This window comes from Xenopus laevis, chromosome 8S (assembly GCF_017654675.1).
Source record: "Xenopus laevis strain J_2021 chromosome 8S, Xenopus_laevis_v10.1, whole genome shotgun sequence".
Taxonomy (NCBI): Eukaryota; Metazoa; Chordata; class Amphibia; order Anura; family Pipidae; genus Xenopus; species Xenopus laevis.
Window position 1 is genome coordinate 2,890,840 of NC_054386.1, and position 24,186 is coordinate 2,915,025.

Genomic DNA, 24,186 nt, shown 5'->3' on the forward strand with positions numbered 1-24,186 from the left:
GAATGTGTCTCAGTGGGACCTGGATTTTACTATTAAGTGTTGTTCTTAGATCTACCAGGCAGCTGTTATCTTGTGTTAGGGAGCTGCTATCTGGTTACCTTCCCATTGTTCTTTTGTTTGGCTGCTGGGGGGGGAAAAGGGAGGGGGTGATATCAGTCCAACTTGCAGTACAGCAGTAAAGAGTGACTGAAGTCTATCAGAGCACAAGTCACATGACTTGGGGCAGCTGGGAAATTGACAAAATGTCTAGCCCCATGTCAGATTTCAAAATTTAATATAAAAAAAATCTGTTTGCTCTTTTGAGAAATGGATTTCAGTGCAGAATTCTGCTGGAGCAGCACTATTAACTGATTCATTTTGAAAAAAAAAAAATGTTTTCCCATGACAGTATCCCTTTAAAGTATATTTAAGTATAATGGAAGTGCTACTTTTTAATGCACATTCTCTGGTCCCCTGTCTGATAAGTAATTAAGTATAAATACAAGTGCATGCGTTTACAAACCAGGGGTTTTTAGTTACAAAGTCGTAAACCATAAAGTCGATGTCACCATCCCACGTCAAGGTAAAGCCCTACCAGTGGCTGCTGCAATTAAACCCCACAAGGGTGCTGCAACCCAACAGTAATAGTTTGGGAGAAATATATGGAGAAATAGCCAAGAGTTAGGTTTTGGAGAACATCTTGCTATGCAGAAGGAAAAAAATACACTCTAATATTCCAAAAAAAATCTCTGTTTTATTTATGCAGAGAAAAGAACAGACCAAAACAGAAGAGTGTTATGAAGACGGTGATTATACCAGGTAAGAGCAGGAGGACTAGTCACGCTCAGCGAGTGCAACAAGGTGCGTATCAATCTCTGCTTCCGTGAGAACTCTGAAACCACAGCAAAAAACATGTATTACAATTCTGATTTACAGATAAATATAGGTATTAACCCTAAAAACATTAAGCCGGAAACGCCATTTTTAAAATGGCCTGTCCCACATTACTGTTATGGGACAGATCTGCACATTTAAAGGAAACATTCAATTTGGCACTACAGAACAGGGCAAAGTCGCTGTGGTATTATTCATTCAGCGAATATGGAATTCTTTCCCTTTAAATGTAAAATTCACTTTATCTCAAACTGCGATGACCACTAGGTACTCACACATCCCAGGGTGTCGCATTTAGGGAAACACCATTATTTATTATGAATATCTCAGCAGATTTGGTGAAAATGTCCAGGCTGACATGAGCATATAATTAAACAAAGTAAAATATACAAAAGGCAACAGCCAACAGGGACTTCTAAACATATTCTTAGCATTACTTTTTAAAGGGATACTGTCATGGGAAAACATGTTTTTTTCAAAATGAATCAGTTAATAGTGCTGCTCCAGCAGAATTCTGCACTGAAATCCATTTCTCAGAAGAGCAAACAGGTTTTTTTATATTCAATTTTGAAATCTGACATGGGGCTAGACATATTGTCAATTTCCCAGCTGCCCCAAGTCATGTGACTGCAAGTTAGAGTGATATCACCTCCTCCCTTCCCCCCCCCCCCCCAACAGCCTAACAACAGAACAATGGGAAGGTAACCAGATAGCAGCTCCCTAACACAAGATAACAGCTGCCTGGTAGATCTAAGAACAACACTCAATTGTAAAAACCCATGTCCCACTGAGACACATTCAGTTATATTGAGAAGGAAAAACAGCAGCCTGCCAGAAAGCATTTCTCTCCTAAAGTGCAGGCACAAGTCACATGACCAGGGGCATCTGGGAAATTGACAAAATGTCTAGCCCCATGTCAGATTTCAAAATTGAATATAAAAAAATCTGTTTGCTCTTTTGAGAAATGGATTTCAGTGCAGAATTCTGCTGAAGTAGCACTATTAACTGATTCATTTTGAAAAAATTTTTCCCGTGACAGTATCCCTTTAAGAAGCATAAAATCCTTTTGGAAATGACATTTAATAAAATAGACACAAAAATGGGGGTACGTTGCAAAAACAGGGAACACGTTGATGAGCAAAGTAAATGTTAAAAGTACAGACCTGAATTTTGGATCCTGGACTGTGACAACTCCCACCTCCAGTTCTGAAGGTTTGAAGTCAATAGAAAGCACCGTGGAGAGACAAGAAATGGCCGTCTGGAATTTCAGAAAATTCAAACCTTAGTCAAATTCTAATGTGTATCAGGTTTTTCATCAGGCTGATCTCGCAGGAGAGTTGGGAATAACTAAATGGCATCATCTCGGAGCAAGTCTGCAGTCAGTGTTGTGCTTAGGTGTAACGCTTTAATATACAGGTATAGGACCTGTTATCCAGAATGCTCAGGACCTGGGGTTTTCCGGATAATGGATCTTTCTGTAATTTGGGTCTTCATGCCTTAAGTCTACTATAAAATCATATAAACATTAAATAAACCAAATAGGCTGGTTTTGCCTCCAATAAGGATTAATTATATCTTAGTTGGGATCAAGTACAAGCAACTGTTTTATTATTACACAGAAAAAGGAAATCATTTATAAAAATTTGGATTATTTGGATAAAATGGAGTCTATGGGAGACGGCCTTTCTGTAATTCGGAGCTTTCTGGATATCGGGTTTCCGGATCAGGGATCCTATACCTGTAGAAATATGTATATGTGTCTAGTGAATTCCTTAGCCCATGTCGTTCACATCAAGTTTCTCAAGTATTATAGAGGCAAGAAGTCGGCCAATAACGGTACATTCAGTATGAAAGGTTCCCGCATTCACCAGCGCTGTTTCTTGTTTAGACAAGAAACGCAGACTTACGCATTTCTTGCCTAAACGCTCAGAGACTCTGAGGAAGTGCCGAGTGTTTATGCAAGAAACATGCAAGTCTGAGCGCACCCACTGCATATTATTTGTACCACACAGTGTGTCTTAAATAAAGCCGTTTTTACGAAATGACATTGGTCCTCCTTGGAAGTCTGGGACTGCGCCTGTGAATGCGGGAACTTTTCTTGCTGAAAGGGAAAACATGTTCAGCACAAGCCCTATTCATTGAAGTCATGTTGAATAAGGGGATGTACTATCTCTTTAAAACAGAAGTTCCAGTAGGTTAAATCTTAACCACTAACTGACAAGTCGTTGTGTGACCTGGAGTAACCTACTAATGTTCTCTGGTGTAAGAGTTTAGGAAATGCTTCCCAGAATAGTAGAAGTTGTAACTACAGCACAGGGAGGATGAAAGTGTAAGGACATATAAACAATGTACATACACCTGTTACCAGCACATATGTTTGTTTTCACTCGGATTCTGTGTGCAGCGATAAAGATAGGAAGTTACAACATGCAGATTGTATCAATATATAATGGAGGGCAAATAGGATAACGCAAAGGTGGCAGTGAGTGTACAGAGTCGTGGGCAATGTTTGTGGTATTTCTGTGAGTAATTTGCCACGTTACCTCAAGAGTCTGCCCGTATGTCCAGTCCAATTTCTTCTTTACTTTCTTTTCGAGGAAGCTGGTGGCTTCAGTTTGCTTCACCCCAGCGGTGGTAGCCTTAAAGCCACAATAGTAGCCAGCAGGATCACATTTAAAGACTTGTGGTCCATTCTCCTCATCAACTCCAATTAGGATCATGCCTGCAAAATACACACAGTCAAGGAAATGAAAGTGTAAGGGCTACACAACACTGGAGATATTGCAGGATACTGTCGGATCAACAGAACTCATCCTACAGGTCAGAAGTAGTGGGACGGACAGAACTCATCCTACAAGTCAGAAGTAGTGGGACGGACAGAACTCATCCTACAAGTCAGAAGTAGTGGGACGGACAGAACTCATACTACAAGATGGATGCAGCTACATGAGTCAAAATACAATGGACAAAAAGCTGATGTGTAAACTACATGGAAGATTTGCCATCAGATGCGACACGCCTTTTGAATGCGAAAGCTGCGGTTTCTTCATCCGACAAGATGGCGTCTGATTTACTTTTTTCCAGTATGGGAATCAGATTTTGTAGGATCCTACAAAATCTCATGATGCTGCAAGGCAAGATCAGATCAAATCTGACCAAATCTCACTTGCAGTTTAGCCTTAATACATGTATTTTAGAAAGTGACAAAGAATGAAATAAAATCCCCACACTTTTAACAATTAAAGGGATACTGTCATGGGAAAATTTTTTTACCTTGACGTGGTATGGTGACTTATCGACTTTATAACTAAAAACCCTTGGTTTGTAAACACATGCACTTGTATTTATACTTAAAGGGATACTGTCATGGGAAAAAAATTTTTCAAAATGAATCAGTTAATAGTGCTGCTCCAGCAGAATTCTGCCCTGAAATCCATTTCTCAAAAGAGCAAACTGATTTTTTTATATTCAATTTTGAAATCTGACATGGGGCTAGACATATTGTCAATTTCCCAGCTGCCCCTGGTCATGTGACTTGTGCCTGCACTTTAGGAGAGAAATGCTTTCTGGCAGGCTGCTGTTTTTCCTTCTCAATGTAACTGAATGTGTCTCAGTGGGATCTGGATTTTACTATTTAGTGCTGTTCTTAGATCTACCAGGCAGCTGTTATCTTGTGTTAGGGAGCTGCTATCTGGTTACCTTCCCATTGTTCTTTTGTTTGGCTGCTGGGGGGGAAAAGGGAGGGGGTGATATCACTCCAACTTGCAGTACAGCAGTAAAGAGTGACTGAAGTTTATCAGAGCACAAGTAACATGACTTGGGGCAGCTGGGAAATTGACAATATGTCTAGCCCCATGTCAGATTTCAAAATTGAATATAAAAAAATCTGTTTGCTCTTTTGAGAAATGGATTCCAGTGCAGAATTCTGCTGGAGCAGCACTATTAACTGATGTGTTTTGAAAAAAACATGTTTTCCGATGACAGTATCCCTTTAAACAAAAACTGTTAAAGTATTACCTGCAGTCTTTTGGTGTGCAGAAAAACCCAGTGTGCACCCCACGTTCTAAATATAAACTAAAGTGAACTAACTTCATTTTAAACCAAGCACATTTTTAATTCATAAGAGCAATGGTAGAGATACTTACAACATCCTAAAGGCCTCATTTCAGCATTCTGTGTGTACACTTGAGAGATGTCCGCAATCCTTTTACAGAGCATATCTACTGGGATCTCATAACCATATTTATACTTCCAATTTGCAGCCTCGTAACGTGCCCTCTGGACCTGCGACCTGCTGTCGGCTATTCACAGACGGAAAGGACAGCGTCACAACAACATTAAATTGTACACGGCTTTCTAATGTAAAGAGCTGATTAAATATAAATAAACAATTTGCAGAACTACAAAGTCTACAAAGATACGTGGCCCAATATTATCACTTGGAAAACGTCTGCATTTTCCTGTAACAACCAAGCAGCTTTGATACATGTACAAAGTCTATCATTTTAGAGATGCACCGAATCCAGGATTTGGTCTTTTTCAGCAGGATTCGGATTGGCCGAATCCTTCTGCCCATCCGAAACCTAATTTGCATATGCAAATTAGGGAAGGGGAGGGAAATCATTTGACTTTTTGTCACAAAACAAGTAAAATATGTTTCCCCCTTCCCATCCCGAATTTATTCGGCCGAATCTTTAATGAAAGATTTAGGGGTTCTGGCGAATCCAAAATAGTGGATTCTGTGCATCCCTATATAATTTAATCAAGTGCTTAATAAAGTGGCATCACTTGTTGCACGCTAGATAAAATCTTTCACATTTCCATGGGGGAACAGATATTATTTGGCATATACTGTATTTGTAGCGTATAACAGTATAATACACAAAAGCCATGAATATCTTGTAAATTATATCCTTATAAACGGTGAGTTCTGATGTCATCAGTTATAAACGCCGAGTTCTGATGTCATTTGACTCACTGTCAAATGACATTTATTATAATACTGTGTATTATAATAAATAAAGTACCCCCAGATGCAAAATATAAGGATATTAGAAGTTACCTCGGAGTTGCATGACCTGTATAAAAACACTCGGCCTTCGGGCTCGTACTTTTATATGGTCATGAAACTCCTCGGTAACTTATAATATCCTTATATTTTACAAGAGGGGGTACTTTATTCACTATATTTTGTCTGACCCTTTGTATTATTGAAAGGGTCAGACACCAAGGAAAACCCTAACATAAGAAGTTTTTAGGCTTCTAAGAAGCATCACATGGCACAAGAAAAAAAAAGATCTCATTAGACAAGCAGAGCTTGATAGACTGAATACCTGTCATTCCAGTCATCACACAGCCAATGTTTTCTGTAATCTTGAATAAGTGGGTCACGGTGTTGCTGTCTAACAACTTGTCCTGTGAAAGTAAATGAAATTGTTTAAAGGGATACTGTCATGGGAAAAACCTTTTTTTTTCCAAAATGAATCAGTTAATAGTGCTGCTCCAGCAGAATTCTGCCCTGAAATCCATTTCTCAAAAGAGCAAACAGATTTTTTAATATTCAATTTTGAAATCTGACATGGGGCTAGACATATTGTCAATTTCACAGCTGCCCCAAGTCATGTGACTTGTGCTCTGATAAACGTCAGTCTCTCTTTACTGCTGTACTGCAAGTTGGAGTGATACCACCCCCCTCCCTTTCCCCCCCCAGCAGCCAAACAAAATAACAATGGGAATCTGTTTGGTCTTTTGAGAAATGGATTTCAGTGCAGAATTCTGCTGGAGTAGCTCTATTAACTGATGTGTTTTGAAAAAAAAAACATGTTTTCCGATGAAAGGCAAATAAGGCAAATTGGAGAGGCTTCAGATGGGTTTTTTTGCCTTCCTCTGGATCAACTGGCAGATAGGTAGTTAATAAAAAAAAAAAAAAAAAAAAAAAAAGAAAGGTTGAACTCGATGGACATGTGTCTTTTTTCAACCTTACTTACTATGTTACTATGTTACTATGTGACAGGATCCCTTTACTACAGTTCAGAATTTTGGACCTTTTAGTACTTTTAATCATATGTGGTCTATCTGAGAATATGTAAGCATAAGAGAGCTGCATGTTTGACACATAAAGGAACAATAAATAGTATTTGGATTTCACATAAAGAAATAATTACAATGTAATTGCTGTGAGCGATTAGGATGTGGAGAGAGCAGCACAACAATCTTCAGTCTAGCCTATATTTTTCCATCCATCACTACCAACAACCCCAGTGCTTATGTAAAGAGCAAGACGTAGAAACAAATTCCGAACACTCCCAGGCTGAGATGGGATGAAGGGTGGAGAGATGACATTATAATTAGTAATTATAAGCAGGTTCAAAAACTCATTTCACAACATCTGTCATTGCAACTGGCAACATTACTGACAATTCTGGGTCTAGTTCATCACTTCTTTATAAGAAGAATATATTGTAAGAATATAATACACAAAAGCCATGAATATCTTTTAAATATCCTTATAAACGGTGAGTTCTGATGTCATCAGTTATAAACGGTGAGTTCTGATGTCATTTCTGTCACATGACTCACTAAAACTTGTGTATTACAATAAATAAAATACCCCCAGTTGCTAAATATGAGGATATTAGAACTTATAATATCCTTATATTTTACAAGAGGGGGTACTTTATTCACTATATAATACACAAAAGCCATGAATATCTTGTAAATTATATCCTTATAAACAGTGAGTAGTGATGTCACTTATCACATGACTCACTGAAAATGGTGTAATATAATTAGGGATGCACCGAATCCAGGATTCGGCCATTATTTGGCCTTTTTCAGCAGGATTCAGCCGAATCCTTCTCCCAGGCCGAACCGAATACAAAAAATTCTAATTTGCATATGCAAATTAGGGGCGGAGGGAAATCGCATGACTTTTTGTCACAAAACAAGGAAGTAAAAAAGTTTTCCCCTTCCCACCCCTAATTTGTATATGAAAATTATGATTTGGTTCGTTATTCGGCTGAATATTTTGCGAAGGATTTGGGGGTTCGGCAGAATCCAAAATAGTGGATTCGGTGCATCCCTAATTATAATAAATAAAGTACCCCCAGTTGCAAAAGGATATTATAAGTCACCTCGGGGTTCCATGACCTGTATAAAAACACTCGCTTTTGGCCTTGTGTTATTATATGGTCATGAAACTCCTTAGGTAACTTATCATATCCTTATATCCCCCCAATCGTTCGCAAAAGATTCTGCCGAATCCCAAACCGAATCCTAATTTACATATACAAATTAGGGGTGGGAAGGGGAAAACATTTTTTACTTCCTTGTTTTGTGAGCAAAAAGTCATGCGGATTCCCTCCCCGCCCATAATTTACATAAACAAATTAGGATTTTGTTAGGCCAGGCAGAAAGATTCGACCGAATCTGAATCCTGCTGGAAAAGGCCGAATGGTGGCCGAATCCCGAACCGAATCTTGGATTCGTTGCATCCCTAGTTGCTGCTACAGGAATAGCATTAAACTGTGGCGGACACCTAAGGATTGTTTTTCACAAACACGATTTATTAGGTTTTTTTTCAAATAGTTTTTGTATTACAAATTATTAACATGCTACCTCAACCTAACCTATTTTTCTTGCTGCAAACAACTCAAGTGTGCTGTGTGTCACTGGCTCATTGCCCACTGCTGGAATCAGAGTAATTAAAATTCACCATCACTCACAGGCACTTTCCTTTGGGTAACAACCACAGCACAGTCTTTTCCTCTGACAGCCACTGATGTAAGTCCTCCCTGGTTGATGGCTTTGAAGGCATATTCTGCGGGGAAAAAGAAGAAAAATGAGATGGATGTTGCTTTGCTTTGAACAGATCCATAGGGAGATTTAATAAAGAAATATAAAGATAAGTAAAACCGTCACATATATTGTCCATCATTGCCTACAGGATTGAAAGCATAACTCCTAACATTGGAAAACAGAAGGAGGGAGCGACATTTTTTTGGGCCCATTTTATGGCCAAACCCCCTGAATACCACACCCTTTTTATATAATTTGGCAGTTATGGAAAGTTTGAACACATTTCTGGGGGTTTTAGGGTTCAGAGTTTTGCTAATGAAGGTGAATTGCCCATTAAGCTGCACGTCAGTTTCCCCCAAGACACCTGCTTATCTTAAATCGTTTCTTTGCTTATCTTAAACAGTTACAAATGTATCTAGGTGCAGTTGCGGTGTATTCTGGGATCTCTGCCAAAAGCCAATTAAGTTAGAAACTTTGTATCCTTTTTCAGGCTCTTCAGTGCAGGAGATCAAAGAGAAAGTCGGGACAATTCAGTAACAATCAGGGACAACTGGTTGAGCTGTCAAAGTCGGGACTGTCCTGTGAAAAACGGGACAGTTTGGAGGGATGTTGAAAGGGTTTTTAGTTATGCTACATGTGTCATTTAAAGCTGTGTATTGATTGGTCTGGGAACAATAGGATGTCCAAACCTGATTTCCAGTTATATATTGGTTGCGCGGGTCCCATAAATCTGCCAATAAGTGTTTGAGCAACTTTACTGGCCAGTCTTTATAAATGATCCGTGCGGCAATGTAAAGACTTTTTCTTGCTGTATCAGGTAACAAACTGTGCTAAGTGCAAGCTCTGCTGTATGAAGTGTAGTCTCCTCTTTCACTTTCACTTTGGGCAGTGGCGTCACTAGAGGATAATGGGCCCCACAGCAAATTAATCGTAGGCCCCCCAACATCTCCAGAGCTTGAGCTGTTTTACCAATAAATGTTAAAACTGCTCATTATTTGAGCCTCGTGGGGCCCCCTATGCCTCCTGGGAGCCCAAATAATGAGCAATGGAAATATAATGATTTTATTCACATGACAAATGTAGAAGATACATTTAAGCTAAAATTCTAAAGACTTCTAAACATTCCTGACAGCTTCTGAACTGTGCTAACCGCCAGCTTCTGAACTGTGCTAACCGCCAGCTTCTGAACTGTGCTAACCGCCAGCTTCTGAACTGTGCTAACCGCCAGCTACTGAACTGTGCTAACCGCCAGCTACTGAACTGTGCTAACCGCCAGCTACTGAACTGTGCTAACCGCCAGCTACTGAACTGTGCTAACCGCCAGCTACTGAACTGTGCTAACCGCCAGCTACTGAACTGTGCTAACCGCCAGCTACTGAACTGTGCTAACCGCCAGCTACTGAACTGTGCTAACCGCCAGCTACTGAACTGTGCTAACCGCCAGCTACTGAACTGTGCTAACCGCCAGCTACTGAACTGTGCTAACCGCCAGCTACTGAACTGTGCTAACCGCCAGCTACTGAACTGTGCTAACCGCCAGCTACTGAACTGTGCTAACCGCCAGCTTCTGAACTGTGCTAACCGCCAGCTACTGAACTGTGCTAACCGCCAGCTTCTGAACTGTGCTAACCGCCAGCTACTGAACTGTGCTAACCGCCAGCTACTGAACTGTGCTAACCGCCAGCTACTGAACTGTGCTAACCGCCAGCTACTGAACTGTGCTAACCGCCAGCTTCTGAACTGTGCTAACCGCCAGCTACTGAACTGTGCTAACCGCCAGCTTCTGAACTGTGCTAACCGCCAGCTACTGAACTGTGCTAACCGCCAGCTACTGAACTGTGCTAACCGCCAGCTACTGAACTGTGCTAACCGCCAGCTTACTGAACTGTGCTAACCGCCAGCTCTGAACTGTGCTAACCGCCAGCTACTGAACTGTGCTAACCGCCAGCTTCTGAACTGTGCTAACCGCCAGCTTCTGAACTGTGCTAACCGCCAGCTACTGAACTGTGCTAACCGCCAGCTACTGAACTGTGCTAACCGCCAGCTACTGAACTGTGCTAACCGCCAGCTACTGAACTGTGCTAACCGCCAGCTACTGAACTGTGCTAACCGCCAGCTACTGAACTGTGCTAACCGCCAGCTACTGAACTGTGCTAACCGCCAGCTACTGAACTGTGCTAACCGCCAGCTACTGAACTGTGCTAACCGCCAGCTACTGAACTGTGCTAACCGCCAGCTACTGAACTGTGCTAACCGCCAGCTTCTGAACTGTGCTAACCGCCAGCTACTGAACTGTGCTAACCGCCAGCTTCTGAACTGTGCTAACCGCCAGCTACTGAACTGTGCTAACCGCCAGCTACTGAACTGTGCTAACCGCCAGCTTCTGAACTGTGCTAACCGCCAGCTCTGACTGTGCTAACCGCCAGCTTCTGAACTGTGCTAACCGCCAGCTTCTGAACTGTGCTAACCGCCAGCTTCTGAACTGTGCTAACCGCCAGCTACTGAACTGTGCTAACCGCCAGCTTCTGAACTGTGCTAACCGCCAGCTACTGAACTGTGCTAACCGCCAGCTACTGAACTGTGCTAACCGCCAGCTTCTGAACTGTGCTAACCGCCAGCTTCTGAACTGTGCTAACCGCCAGCTACTGAACTGTGCTAACCGCCAGCTACTGAACTGTGCTAACCGCCAGCTACTGAACTGTGCTAACCGCCAGCTTCTGAACTGTGCTAACCGCCAGCTTCTGAACTGTGCTAACCGCCAGCTTCTGAACTGTGCTAACCGCCAGCTTCTGAACTGTGCTAACCGCCAGCTTCTGAACTGTGCTAACCGCCAGCTTCTGAACTGTGCTAACCGCCAGCTTCTGAACTGTGCTAACCGCCAGCTACTGAACTGTGCTAACCGCCAGCTACTGAACTGTGCTAACCGCCAGCTACTGAACTGTGCTAACCGCCAGCTACTGAACTGTGCTAACCGCCAGCTACTGAACTGTGCTACCCGCCAGCTACTGAACTGTGCTACCCGCCAGCTACTGAACTGTGCTAACCGCCAGCTACTGAACTGTGCTAACCGCCAGCTACTGAACTGTGCTAACCGCCAGCTACTGAACTGTGCTAACCGCCAGCTTCTGAACTGTGCTAACCGCCAGCTTCTGAACTGTGCTAACCGCCAGCTTCTGAACTGTGCTAACCGCCAGCTACTGAACTGTGCTAACCGCCAGCTACTGAACTGTGCTAACCGCCAGCTTCTGAACTGTGCTAACCGCCAGCTACTGAACTGTGCTAACCGCCAGCTACTGAACTGTGCTAACCGCCAGCTTCTGAACTGTGCTAACCGCCAGCTTCTGAACTGTGCTAACCGCCAGCTTCTGAACTGTGCTAACCGCCAGCTACTGAACTGTGCTAACCGCCAGCTACTGAACTGTGCTAACCGCCAGCTACTGAACTGTGCTAACCGCCAGCTTCTGAACTGTGCTAACCGCCAGCTTCTGAACTGTGCTAACCGCCAGCTACTGAACTGTGCTAACCGCCAGCTACTGAACTGTGCTAACCGCCAGCTTCTGAACTGTGCTAACCGCCAGCTTCTGAACTGTGCTAACCGCCAGCTTCTGAACTGTGCTAACCGCCAGCTACTGAACTGTGCTAACCGCCAGCTACTGAACTGTGCTAACCGCCAGCTACTGAACTGTGCTAACCGCCAGCTACTGAACTGTGCTACCCGCCAGCTACTGAACTGTGCTAACCGCCAGCTACTGAACTGTGCTAACCGCCAGCTACTGAACTGTGCTAACCGCCAGCTACTGAACTGTGCTAACCGCCAGCTACTGAACTGTGCTAACCGCCAGCTACTGAACTGTGCTAACCGCCAGCTACTGAACTGTGCTAACTGCCAGCTCCAGTGGCTGTACAGCGTTGTGGAATATGTTGGCTCTGTATAAAGAAGATGTAAAGTAAAGAATAGGTGAAAAGTGATTATATGAAGCCCTAAGTGCCCTTGTAAGTCCAGCCTACAGCAATGGCAACTAAACAGCTCAGTGACAGCTGCATTTAGATCTAGTACAGAATATACACGAGAGACTAAAGGGAAAAGCTCAGACTGGAAGAGACCATTAGCAGCAGCAGCAGGAGGGGGAGTCTCCCTCACAGGCCCAGCGTGACACAGCAGCAGAGGCGCCTCACTGAGGGACAGTTGTACACTGAGCGGCTCTCTCGTTACCTACCGACTTGATAGAGTCTTCCTTCGGGTGAGAAGATGGTGATATGCCTGTCAAACCCCGCGCTGGATCCCCGAGACATGACGAACACAAAGATGCGGCCGCTTCCCGAAAGCTCAATGGACCTAACGGCGCTTCCAATGCGACGTCATCAAACTGAGCCGCCGGCGCGTCATAGCGAGAGACAGAGGCATCGATCACGTGGTCCAGGCTGTTGGGGAAAGGAACGAGTTTGGAGCCGGAGAAGTTGCAGTTTGTAGGAAAAGCTCTGGCGCTAAATGAACACAATTTTACATCATATTGACCGATGAAAAGATAGTGCGATCGCGAGGGATTTAAGGCAACGCATGCGCATTAGCTTTTGGCTGTGGTATTGTAATATCGCGAGATTTCCGCACATTCATTGCTATAGGGGGGACTTGTCCACAGCTTACAGACAGCAGGAACTACATCACCCACAATGCACTGCGCTATTCCTCATTGAAATCACATGAGCAGGGAATTGTGGGGTTTGGAGGATGCAGGCTGAGAACAGATGATACAAAGTAACAGTAGTCAGACAGATCAGCAGGAGAGCAGGGGGCTGGGCTTAGGGAACTGTCAGAAACCATTAAAAATCATGAAAAGTCTAAATATTTTTTAATTGATGTAAATCGCAGAGTTGCTTGAAATTATGTTTACTTTTCAAAAAGCTTAAGTCATGTTTGTGTGGAGTTCCCCTTTAAATAAAACAGAGACTGCTACTTGTTATTGGGCTGTTTTAGGAGAGTTGTATTTATTTGCCTGTGGACATTGAAATGGCAGGTCATCTATTGAAACTTCAGACTATTTACTATCATACATTTTGAAAAAAATTGCAGTATTTCTGGTCAGGTGATCTCTTCCTGTTACAGTTAGAGCTGCAGTATTTCTGGTCAGGTGATCTCTTCCTGTTACAGTTAGAGCTGCAGTATTTCTGGTCAGGTGATCTCTTCCTGTTACAGTTAGAGCTGCAGTATTTCTGGTCAGGTGATCTCTTCCTGTTACAGTTAGAGCTGCAGTATTTCTGGTCAGGTGATCTCTTGCTGTTACAGTTAGAGCTGCAGTATTTCTGGTCAGGTGATCTCTTCCTGTTACAGTTAGAGCTGTAGTATTTCTGGTCAGGTGATCTCTTCCTGTTACAGTTAGAGCTGCAGTATTTCTGGTCAGGTGATCTCTTCCTGTTACAGTTAGAGCTGCAGTATTTCTGGTCAGGTGATCTCTTCCTGTTACAGTTAGAGCTGCAGTATTTCTGGTCAGGTGATCTCTTCCTGTTACAGTTAGAGCTGCAGTATTTCTGGTCAGGTGATCTCTTGCTGTTACAGTTAGAGCTGCAGTATTTCTGGTCAGGTGATCTCTTCCTGTTACAGTTAGAGCTGTAGTATTTCTGGTCAGGTGATCTCTTCCTGTTACAGTTAGAGCTGCAGTATTTCTGGTCAGGTGATCTCTTCCTGTTACAGTTAGAGCTGCAGTATTTCTGGTCAGGTGATCTCTTCCTGTTACAGTTAGAGCTGTAGTATTTCTGGTCAGGTGATCTCTTCCTGTTACAGTTAGAGCTGCAGTATTTCTGGTCAGGTGATCTCTTCCTGTTACAGTTAGATCTGCAGTATTTCTGGTCAGGTGATCTCTTCCTGTTACAGTTAGAGCTGCAGTATTTCTGGTCAGGTGATCTCTTCCTGTTACAGTTAGAGCTGCAGTATTTCTGGTCAGGTGATCTCTTCCTGTTACAGTTAGAGCTGCAGTATTTCAAGATTCGGCTGAATACCGAACCAAATCCTAATTTGCACATGCAATTAGGAGTGGCAAGGGGAAAACATTTTTTACTTCTTTGTTTTGTGACAAATAGTCAAGCAATTTTCCTCCCCGTCCTTAATTTGCATATGCAAATTAGGATTTCGGTTCGGTTGGGCAAAATCCAAATCCTGCTGAAAAAGGCCCTGGGTATGTTGGGAGGTACAAACATAAATGTTTCTGTGTCTTGGTAAAAGTTATATCATGTGATACCCCATAGCTCAGTCTCTTAGGGGAAAGGGCTCGGCCATTTGGTTTCCTGCTTCCTTTCCCATTTGATGAAAATCAGAGAACAAATGTTAATTCCTTCTGCCAGTTGGCAGGTAAACGTAATATTTCTTATGTTTTTTTTATGCTATTGAAATATGAATTCATCACTGTGTTAATTTTAGCATGACTATCTTCTTGTACAACAAAAAGCCCTGATAAACTCTTCATTTCCTTGTGAGTTTGCAAAATATTCCAGGGAGTGTCCAACTATATGTGTAACCTTCTATTCATGAACATGCTGCTCTTAGAGTCGCCATCAGAAATCATAGCGCCCCATTAAGCTTAATTAGTAGGGTTTTCTACTGTGTCTGCCCCCAACTGAATAGAATGGGGCTCCAGTTTTACAAATAAACTCATCTATAAAGCGTTTAACTGGGTTATACTTATTTTAGGGTCACTGTAGGTGGCTGGGAGAAAGCAGGGGTGTGCTAGTTAAAGGCGAACTATTGTGAAAATGGAAATTTAAAATAAGCTTCATCATACTGAAATAAGACATTTTGTAAATACAGTCAATTGAAAATTCTGCATTGTTTCTGAAATAATCAAGTTTATCTTCACTATTCCTCTCTCAGCATCTGTTTCTCTTCATTCTGTCTTCATGCAGCAGTTGGGTGTCAGATATTCACTGACAGTTAGATCCAATATATCTTATAGGGGGGGGCTCCTTTCCTAGTAGATGTATTAGAGCTCACTCAAATAAAAAACAAAATAACTGCCATTTGCACAAATCCTGCATGTAGAGAGACATGATGTCTGGTGATATTAATAGAGTGAGCCTGTTAGGGGGTAATTGTCAAGGATTAGGTAGGGGGCGCTGTGGAGACTGATGGGGGAAGGGCGAGTCCTTGAGGCAGGAGCTGAATGTGCCTAGGGAACATGAAAGGGAAGGCAGGAACAGGTTGAAGAGGGCGACAATTTAGACTGGAATGGGTGAAGGGGGAACAGGACGGAGAGGGCAAAGGTCAGGACTGGAACAGACTGGATAGGACAGGAGGATGAGGGTGTAGATCGGGGGCAGACTGAAAGGATGAGACAGGACGGTGCAGGCGTTGATCTGGGGGACAGATTAGCAGGAGGACAAGATAGCGGGAGGACAGGATACAGAAGGAGATTGGAGTAGAAGGAGAGAGGACTGGATAGCAGGAGAGGGAGGAAAAGGCCGGGCAAGATACAGACTGAGATGAGGGGGTCCAAGGTGCAAGGCAGGGACAAGAAGCAAGAATCAGGAACAGGCAAGGTCAAGGTAGGGAAAGCTTAGAAGGTTAGAAAGGAAAGAAGCAGATCAAGATACAGAATAGCAAGGAAAGCAGGGCAAGGTTACAAGTTAGAACAGGAAGTAGGAACAGACAAGGCAAGGTCAGATCAAGGTTAAGGCTGAAATAGGTTAAGGCAAAGAAAAAGTTAGGGCTGGAGCAGAACTGGGAGGGAAAGACAAGGCAGGAACAGAACAAGGAAAGGTACAAGGTAGAGCAGGACAGGACAAGGCAAGGATGCTGGAGCTGAAACCCTTAGCTAGGGACAATACCACACTGCTAGTCTGGGAAACAATGCTTAGGCAAGGAGTGTTTGGAGGGCTGGTCTAATAAAGGGCAAAGTCAGCCCTGATTGGCTGACTGCAACCAATTAGGGTGCTGCTGGTCTGGGGCTGCAGAGGCCAGGTAACATATAGCGAGCAATCCTACAGGCTGCTCACCTGGCCCAAAGGATAAGGCATCGAGCCAGAAACGCAAAGGTGCCTGGTTTGAATCCCAGCAGAGCCTGACAGTTATCTCATGTGACATTACAGGCCTTTGTCTGCCTCATATCAGCCATACACTGACAATTGTTAGATATTGTATTATGCCATTCTGCTGTTTTACATTATTGTTACAGTGGGGGCAGTAGCAGCTTCCCCCAAGGACTGGAGAAATGTACTTGACATTAAAATCCCTTTCAGCTAATGCAATAAAAAACAATGTCCCCCTGCATTCTTATGGAAATTCTGCTCAACGAGCCATTACAGAATAAGTCATTACTGTCAGCGAATGCTCTGAAACCCCAGGGAAAACCCCATATTGAGCCCGTGTGCGTCTATAGCAGGTTCTCACAGCACTTCCCATGGCCGGGCCCTGAGCCAACCGTCTGTCGCTCTGTAGCAACGTCCGTCCGCAATGAGAATTTATCCAAAGCAGTGAGAGAAATCAGTACGTTTAGTCAGACTGAGGAGACTGTTATTATTCTGTGAATGGCTGTGCCCTTTAAGGTTTCACATGTGCAATGGAAATGCAGCCTGTATATTGTAGGATGAGTAAAACCAGATTGTTTGTTATTATTTTTATGTATATTTTTGAGAAGAGGGTCTCAAACCAAATAACGGTAAATTCTAACCTAAAGGGCACCCAGAGAGTTTTTATCAAAGCGTGGGCTCGCCGTATATTCCTAACAAATAGTAGCTTTAAACGTGGCTCCACCTCCATGATTATTTTGTAGGTCTGACTTGTCTGATTCCCAACACCAAGGAGCATCTTGCACACGCTACATGGAAGGATAACAATCCAATTATAAAACATTTCCAGTTTTGCTCCATAGCAACTAATCATACGGCTGATTTCAAACAGGTGCCCAGTAAATGCCACGTGCACATTGATTGCTCCTGGTACAATTTTAGTGACTTTTAGTCCACGACTAAAGATCCAGGTCACTGATAACAGTCCATGGAGATTATTCAGGTTTCCCCAGGTTTCGGGGGGGGGGGCCTGGATACTTTAACAAATTGCTAAAAGAGGCAATTACCGAGGGCACATCAGCTGTAGTTTCCAATGAAATGGCAGATCCCTATGTTGAAACCACTAGAGCAGATGTTTAATATGTTAAAAAATACAGATCAGACAGAGTGTCCATTCAAAGCTGATTGCAAATGGCAATGTCTATGTCAATGATCTAGTAGGGATGCACCGAATCCAGACTTTGGTTCAGGGTTTGGCCTTTTTCAGCAGGATTCGGATTCAGCTGAATTCTTCTGCCGGCTGAACCGAATCCTAATTTGCATATGCAATTTTGTCACAAAACAGAGAAGTAAAAAATGTTTTCCCCATCCCTAATTTGTAGGATTTGGTTCGGTATTTGGCTGAATCTTTTGCGAAGGATTCGGGGGTTTGGCTAAATCCAAAATAGTGGATTCGGTGCATCCCTAGTTGCTAGCGACCCTTAAAGGGATACTGTCATGGGGAAAAAAAAAATTCAAAATGAATCAGTTGATAGTGCTGCTCCAACAGAATTCTGCACTGAAATCCATTTCAGAGCAAACAGATTTTTTTATATTCAATTTTGAAATCTGACATGGGGCTAGAAATTTTGTCAATTTCCCAGCTGCCCCTGGTCATGTGACTTGTGCTCTGATAAACTTCAATCACTCTTTACTGCTGTACTGCAAGTTGAAGTGATATCACCCCCCTCCCTTTCCCCCCAGCAGCCAAACAAAAGAAAAATGGGAAGGTAACCAGATAGCAGCTCCCTAACACAAGATAACAGCTGCCTGGTAGATCTAAGAACAACACTCAATAGTAAAATCCAGGTCCCACTGAGACACATTCAGTTACATTGAGAAGGAAAAACAGCAGCCTGCCAGAAAGCATTTCTCTCCTAAAGTGCAGGCACATGTCACATGACTGGAGGCAGCTGGGAAATTGACAAAATGTCCAGCCCCATGTCAGATTTCAAAATTGAATATAAAAAAATCTGTTTGCTCTTTTGAGAAATGGATTTCAGTGCAGAATTCTGCTGGATCAGCACTATTAACTCATTTTGAAAAATGTTTTTTTTCCCCATGACAGTATCCCTTTAAGTCATTGGTGAGTAAGAGCTAAAATATAAAATGTTGTACTACATATTTCTATGTACATGTATTTTGTTTTCCAGAAAGCTAAGAATTATGGAAACCCATCTTCCATCTTATTCAAATAATCCAATATTTCCTTTTTCTGTGTAATAATAAAACAGTCGCTTGTACTTGATCCCAACTAAGAAATAATTAATCCTTATTGGAGGCAAAACCAGCCTATTGGGTTTATTTAATGTTTATATGATTTTCTAGTAGACAAGGTATGGAGATCCAAATTACAGAAAGAGCCATTATCTGGAAAACCCCAGGTCACGAGCATTCTGGATAACAGGTCCTATACCTGTACTTGATCCCAACTAAGATACTGTATACTTAATCCTTATTGGAGGCAAAACCAGCCTATTGGGTTTATTTCATGTTTATATGATTTTCTAGTAGACTTAAGGTATGAAGATCCAAATGATGGAAAAACATGTTCTCCAGAAAACCCTAGGTCCTGGGCATTCTGGATGACAGGTCCCATACCTGTATAATGATTCTGAATTAAAATATACATAAGGACAAAAGCACACAACACATTTTGGCACTCGTACATGATTTCTAGCTCAAGGGTGGATGGTTTATACTTTGCAAAATACCCTTGAGAACATTAGAAAGTGTCTACTGAAGGGAATTTTTCAATATTTTGTCACAGGCAAAATGCGCTCTGTGCCACTGCCCTAATTATGATGTTAAAATATAAAACCTTGGGTCAATATTTAAAAGGCCATGAGAGCAAAAAAGCATTTTTTGTGTAGTGTTTGTTTAAATGAGTGTGTGACAGGACAGTAGGTGGGAACAAGAAAGTATAATGTTGGTATCATACAGTTTTGGAAACACTTACTGCCCCCGGTATCATCCAGTCTAGTTATGTGAGTTATTTGGTATTAATAGACATGTATTTGAGTCTACTATAACTTATTGGGTGTGCTGGTTCAACCACCAAAGCTTAGAATAGACACTGCTGGGGTCAGACTGACTTTGTGGTGTTTAATCTATTCACAGAAAATAAAGTAGAAACTGTGTCACGGGCAGAGCCAGAGACAATGATTCAACGTTTCCAGGTTCTATTTAATTGAATGGCTTTGTTGGTCCTCGACAGACTGTGGAACATTTTATAATAGGGACTTAATCAAACACAGATGTTTCCCTGTACTAGAACAACACAGGGAACTTTGAGGGTATAGTTACCCTTTAAAGGAGACATATTGGGGCAAATTCACTAAGGCGCGAAGCGCCGAACGCTAGCGTTAATTCGCTAGCGTTTGGCATTTTCGCTACTGCGCAAATTCACTAACGAACGCTGGCGTCGTTTCGCTAGTGTTACTTCGCAACCTTACGCCAGGCGAATGTTCGCTAGCGACGAAACTACGCAAATTCACTAACTTGCGCAGTGTACTGAACGCTACCTTTTACGCTAGACTTCCTTCGCCACCTCAGACCTGGCGAGGCGCAATAGAGTAGATAGGGATTGCTTCAAAAAAAGTCAAAATTTTTTCTAAGTCCCAAAAAACGCTGGCGTGTTTTCTACATGATGGCTGATCGAAAAATTTTTGGAGCTCCCCTTCCTCCCCCCTACATTTCCTGACTCATGGCAACTTACCTAGACAGTGGGCACATGTGTAGGGCAAAATAAAATTTTTATTTGCAGATTTGAAGGTTTTCTAGGCATTTGTAGTGCAGATACGTATTCCTCCATTGAAATTTGAATTACGCGCCGTATGCAAATTAGCCTTCGCTAGCGCAACTTTGCTTTATATAGCGAAACAACGCTAGCGCAACTCCGCAACCTTACGCTACCCCTGTGCGCAACTTCGGATTTTAGTGAATTTGCGAAGCGCTGGCGAAACTACGCCTGGCGAAGTGCGGCGAAGTTGCGCCTGGCGCAACTTCGCATCTTAGTGAATTTGCCCCATTGTGTGAAGAACAAGTGTGCAACTGCTTTATATGCTTTTATTAGGGTGGTTCACCTTTAAATTAACATTTAGGGGCAGATTTATCAAGGGTCGAATTTCGAAGTACAAAAAACGTAGAAATTCGACCATCGAATTAAAAAACGTTGAATTCGAATATCGAATGCAAAGTTTTTTCAAAAAATTTGGCAATCCTGCGATCGAATAAAAAACGATCCATCGATTCGATCAATTCGACCAAAAAAAACGTAGAAAAGTGCTCTGGAAGGTCCCCATAGGCTAACATTGCACTTCGGTAGCTTTAATTTGGCGAAGTATTGAAGTCAAAGTTTTTTTTAAAGAGATAATACTTTGATTATCGAATAGTCGAACGATTTTTACTTCAAATCGTTTGAATCGAAGTGGAATGGTCGAATATAGCCTATTGGATGGTCGAAGTACCCAAAAATTGACTTCCAAATTCGAACTTTTTGAAAATCGAACCATCACTCGCGCTTATTAAATCTGCCCCTTAGTATGATTTAGAGAGTGATATTCATAGACAAGTTGTAATTTGTTTTTCAGTATTTAGTATTTGTGGTTTTTGAGTCATTTAGCTTTTTGTTCATCCGCTCTTCAGTTTGCAGTTTTAGCAGTCTGGTTACCAGGGTCCGAATAACTGTCCCTCTCCCAATGTGCTTCTGGCAGGGACTGTTCGGAAATCCCCATCCCTCATATGTAACATAGGGACAAGGACTAGAGCAGATCTATTGGGGAGATCCAATAAAGGTGCCATTTTTAAAGGTAATATAAATTTTTAGCCCAGAGTGAAACCAGCACCATGTATTATCCAATATTGCCTGCAAAATTGGAGGGGGTTTCATTAATGCTATAGATCTCCTTTAAATACAAATTTTGCCTGATGTTCCCACACATTTAGCCAAAGCCATTTGTCGTGGTTGTATATATTAAAGGAGAAGGAAAGCTACGGAGGCATTTTATTGCCAATAGATTAGCTGCAATAGTGCAAGCTAGAATGCTATATTTATTCTGTAGAATGCTTTACCATACCTGAGTAAAAAGCTCTAGAAAATCTCTGTTTGTTTAGGATAGGAGCTGCAGTATTAATGTGGTGTGACATCACTTCCTGCCTGAGTCTCTCCCTGCTCTGGGCTCAGATTACAGTAGAGAAGGGAGGGGGGGAAGAGGAACAAACTGAGCATGCTCTTGCCCAGGGCAATGAGGTTTAAGATGAAGGCAGGAAGTCTGATACAGAAGCCCATGAGTACACAATAGAAGGAAAGAAATGTGCTGTTTCTTTTGACAGGGGACTCAGAGCAGCCCTACTTTGGGGGTTTACTGGTATATTTAGATGGACCTTTCTGATAAGGCTTACTTAGTTTTAACCTTTCCTTCTTCTTTAAGTGCAAATGCTTTACAATTCTACATAGGGAACAACCTGACTTTATGGGGCATCCAAAGCTTCTTTTCAGGATCAGTACTGGTTTTATTTGTGCTTATTATTAGTAGGAATTAGTATTTTCTTGCCAGAGTTTGAACGGCTGTGCTCTCATTTGCACACAATGACTGGAGGGGGCATTTTCTAGGACTTACACTATAAGATCTCAATCTTTTCCCCCTGATATGCCACTAACGTCAGGGCTATATCGGGGGTAATCTGAACGTCCGGCCCTATGGCCGAATGATCGGATTACGACGAGCGCATTGGGCTCCGACTGGTCGGTCGAGAGAAAAATCAAACTTTCCCGATCTATATCATGTCCAGATATCGATCGGAAAGATCTGTCGGAAGCCTCCATTAACGGGCAGATTAGCTGTCAAATTGGTCTAAACGACCGATATCTGCATAATCTGCCCGTTTATGGCCACCTGAAGAAAAGACAATGACCCTAATCTCACTTGGAAATCTACAAAGACATTTATGCAGAGGGACAAGTACAATATTCTGGAGTCCCCCGACTTGAATATCATGGAAAATCTATGGGATGATTTGAAGCAGACTGTCCATGCTCGGCAGCCATCACATTTAACTGAACTGGAGAGATTTTGTTTGGACGAATGGTCACAAATAGCCACATCCAGAATCCAGACACTCATCAAAGGCTATAGGAGGCGTCTAGAGGCTCTGGCCATTCCAAAATATTGTCTTGTTGGAATATCCAACCCCTGCAGGGTAACTTCAATTTTGTGACTGATGCTTGAACATTATCCTGAAGAATTTGTTGCTATTGGGTTGAATTCATCCGACCCTTGACTTTAACAAGGGCCCCAGTAGTCCCTGAACTAGCCACACAGCCCCTGAACTAGCCACACAGCCCCTGAACTAGCCACACAGCCCCTGAACTAGCCCCACAGCCCCACAGCATGATGGGACCTCCACCAAATGTGACAGTCGGTAGCAGGTGTTTTTCTTGGAATGTCGTGTTCTTCTTCCGCCATGCAAAGTGCTTTTTGTTATGACCGAATAACCCAATTATTGTCTCCTCAGTCCAAAGCTCTTTGTTCCAAAATGACTGTGACTTGTGTAAATGATCTTTTCCATACAACAAGCGAGTGTGTTTGTGTGAGTGCAGAAAGGGCTTCTCATCCCCCTGCCATACACATGTTCTTTGTGCAAATTGTGCTGAATTGTAGAACGATGTACAGATACACCTGCATCTGCAGCAAGATCTTCTTGCAGGTCTTTGGAGATGATCTTTGGCTTGTCTGTAACATTCTCACAATCCTCCGCATATGTCTCTCCTGTATTTTTCTTGGCCTGTCAGACCTGGGTTTTACAGCAACTGTGCCTGTGGCCTTCCATTTCCTCATTACATTCCTTACAGTTGGAACTGACAGTTTAAACCTCTGAGATGCTTTTTGTAGCCTTCCCCTAAACCCTGATACTGAACAATCTTTGTTTTCAGATCTTTTGAGAGTTGCTTTGAGGATCCCATGCTGTCCCTCTTCAGAGGAGAGTCAAACAGAAGCACAACTTGCAATTGGTCACCTTAAATACCTTTTCTCATGGTTGGACACACCTGCCTATGAAGTTCAAGGCTTAATGAGCTAATCCAACTAATTTGGTGTTGCCAGTAATCAGTATTGAGCAGTTACATGCATTCAAATTAGCAAAATTACAAGGGTACCCACATTTTTGCACAGCCAGTTTTTCACATTTGATTTAATCTCATACAACTTAATACTGCTTCACTAAAAATCTTTGTTCAGAAAACACCCCAGTACTCAGATGTTCCTGGGAAATGAAAGACATTCCACTGTTATGTTTTTTGTTGAAAGTGGAATAAATTATTATGCAGGCTGAGAGGGGTTCCCAAACTTTTTCATATGAGTGTAATTGTGGATCTCAGTTGCGCAGCTGTGGGTCAGGCTCAGTGTTACGGAGGGGACAGTGCACAGGATTAGAAAGACAGTTCTGAACTGGAAAGTACCCAGTAAAAATGTAAAGGGTGAA

General features: G+C 42.4%; 1 protein-coding gene across 1 annotated transcript; it reads right to left on the reverse strand.

The window, feature by feature from the left end:
- Window positions 1–718: 718 nt before the first annotated feature.
- On the reverse strand, window positions 719–12,982 carry psma6.S (proteasome subunit alpha 6 S homeolog). The gene is given in 7 exon segments (NM_001094949.1): window positions 719–871; window positions 2,037–2,131; window positions 3,417–3,595; window positions 5,019–5,174; window positions 6,207–6,288; window positions 8,598–8,692; window positions 12,888–12,982. Coding segments are annotated over 7 exon segments (741 nt in total). The 5' UTR covers window positions 12,964–12,982; the 3' UTR covers window positions 719–813.
- Window positions 12,983–24,186: the final 11,204 nt, after the last annotated feature.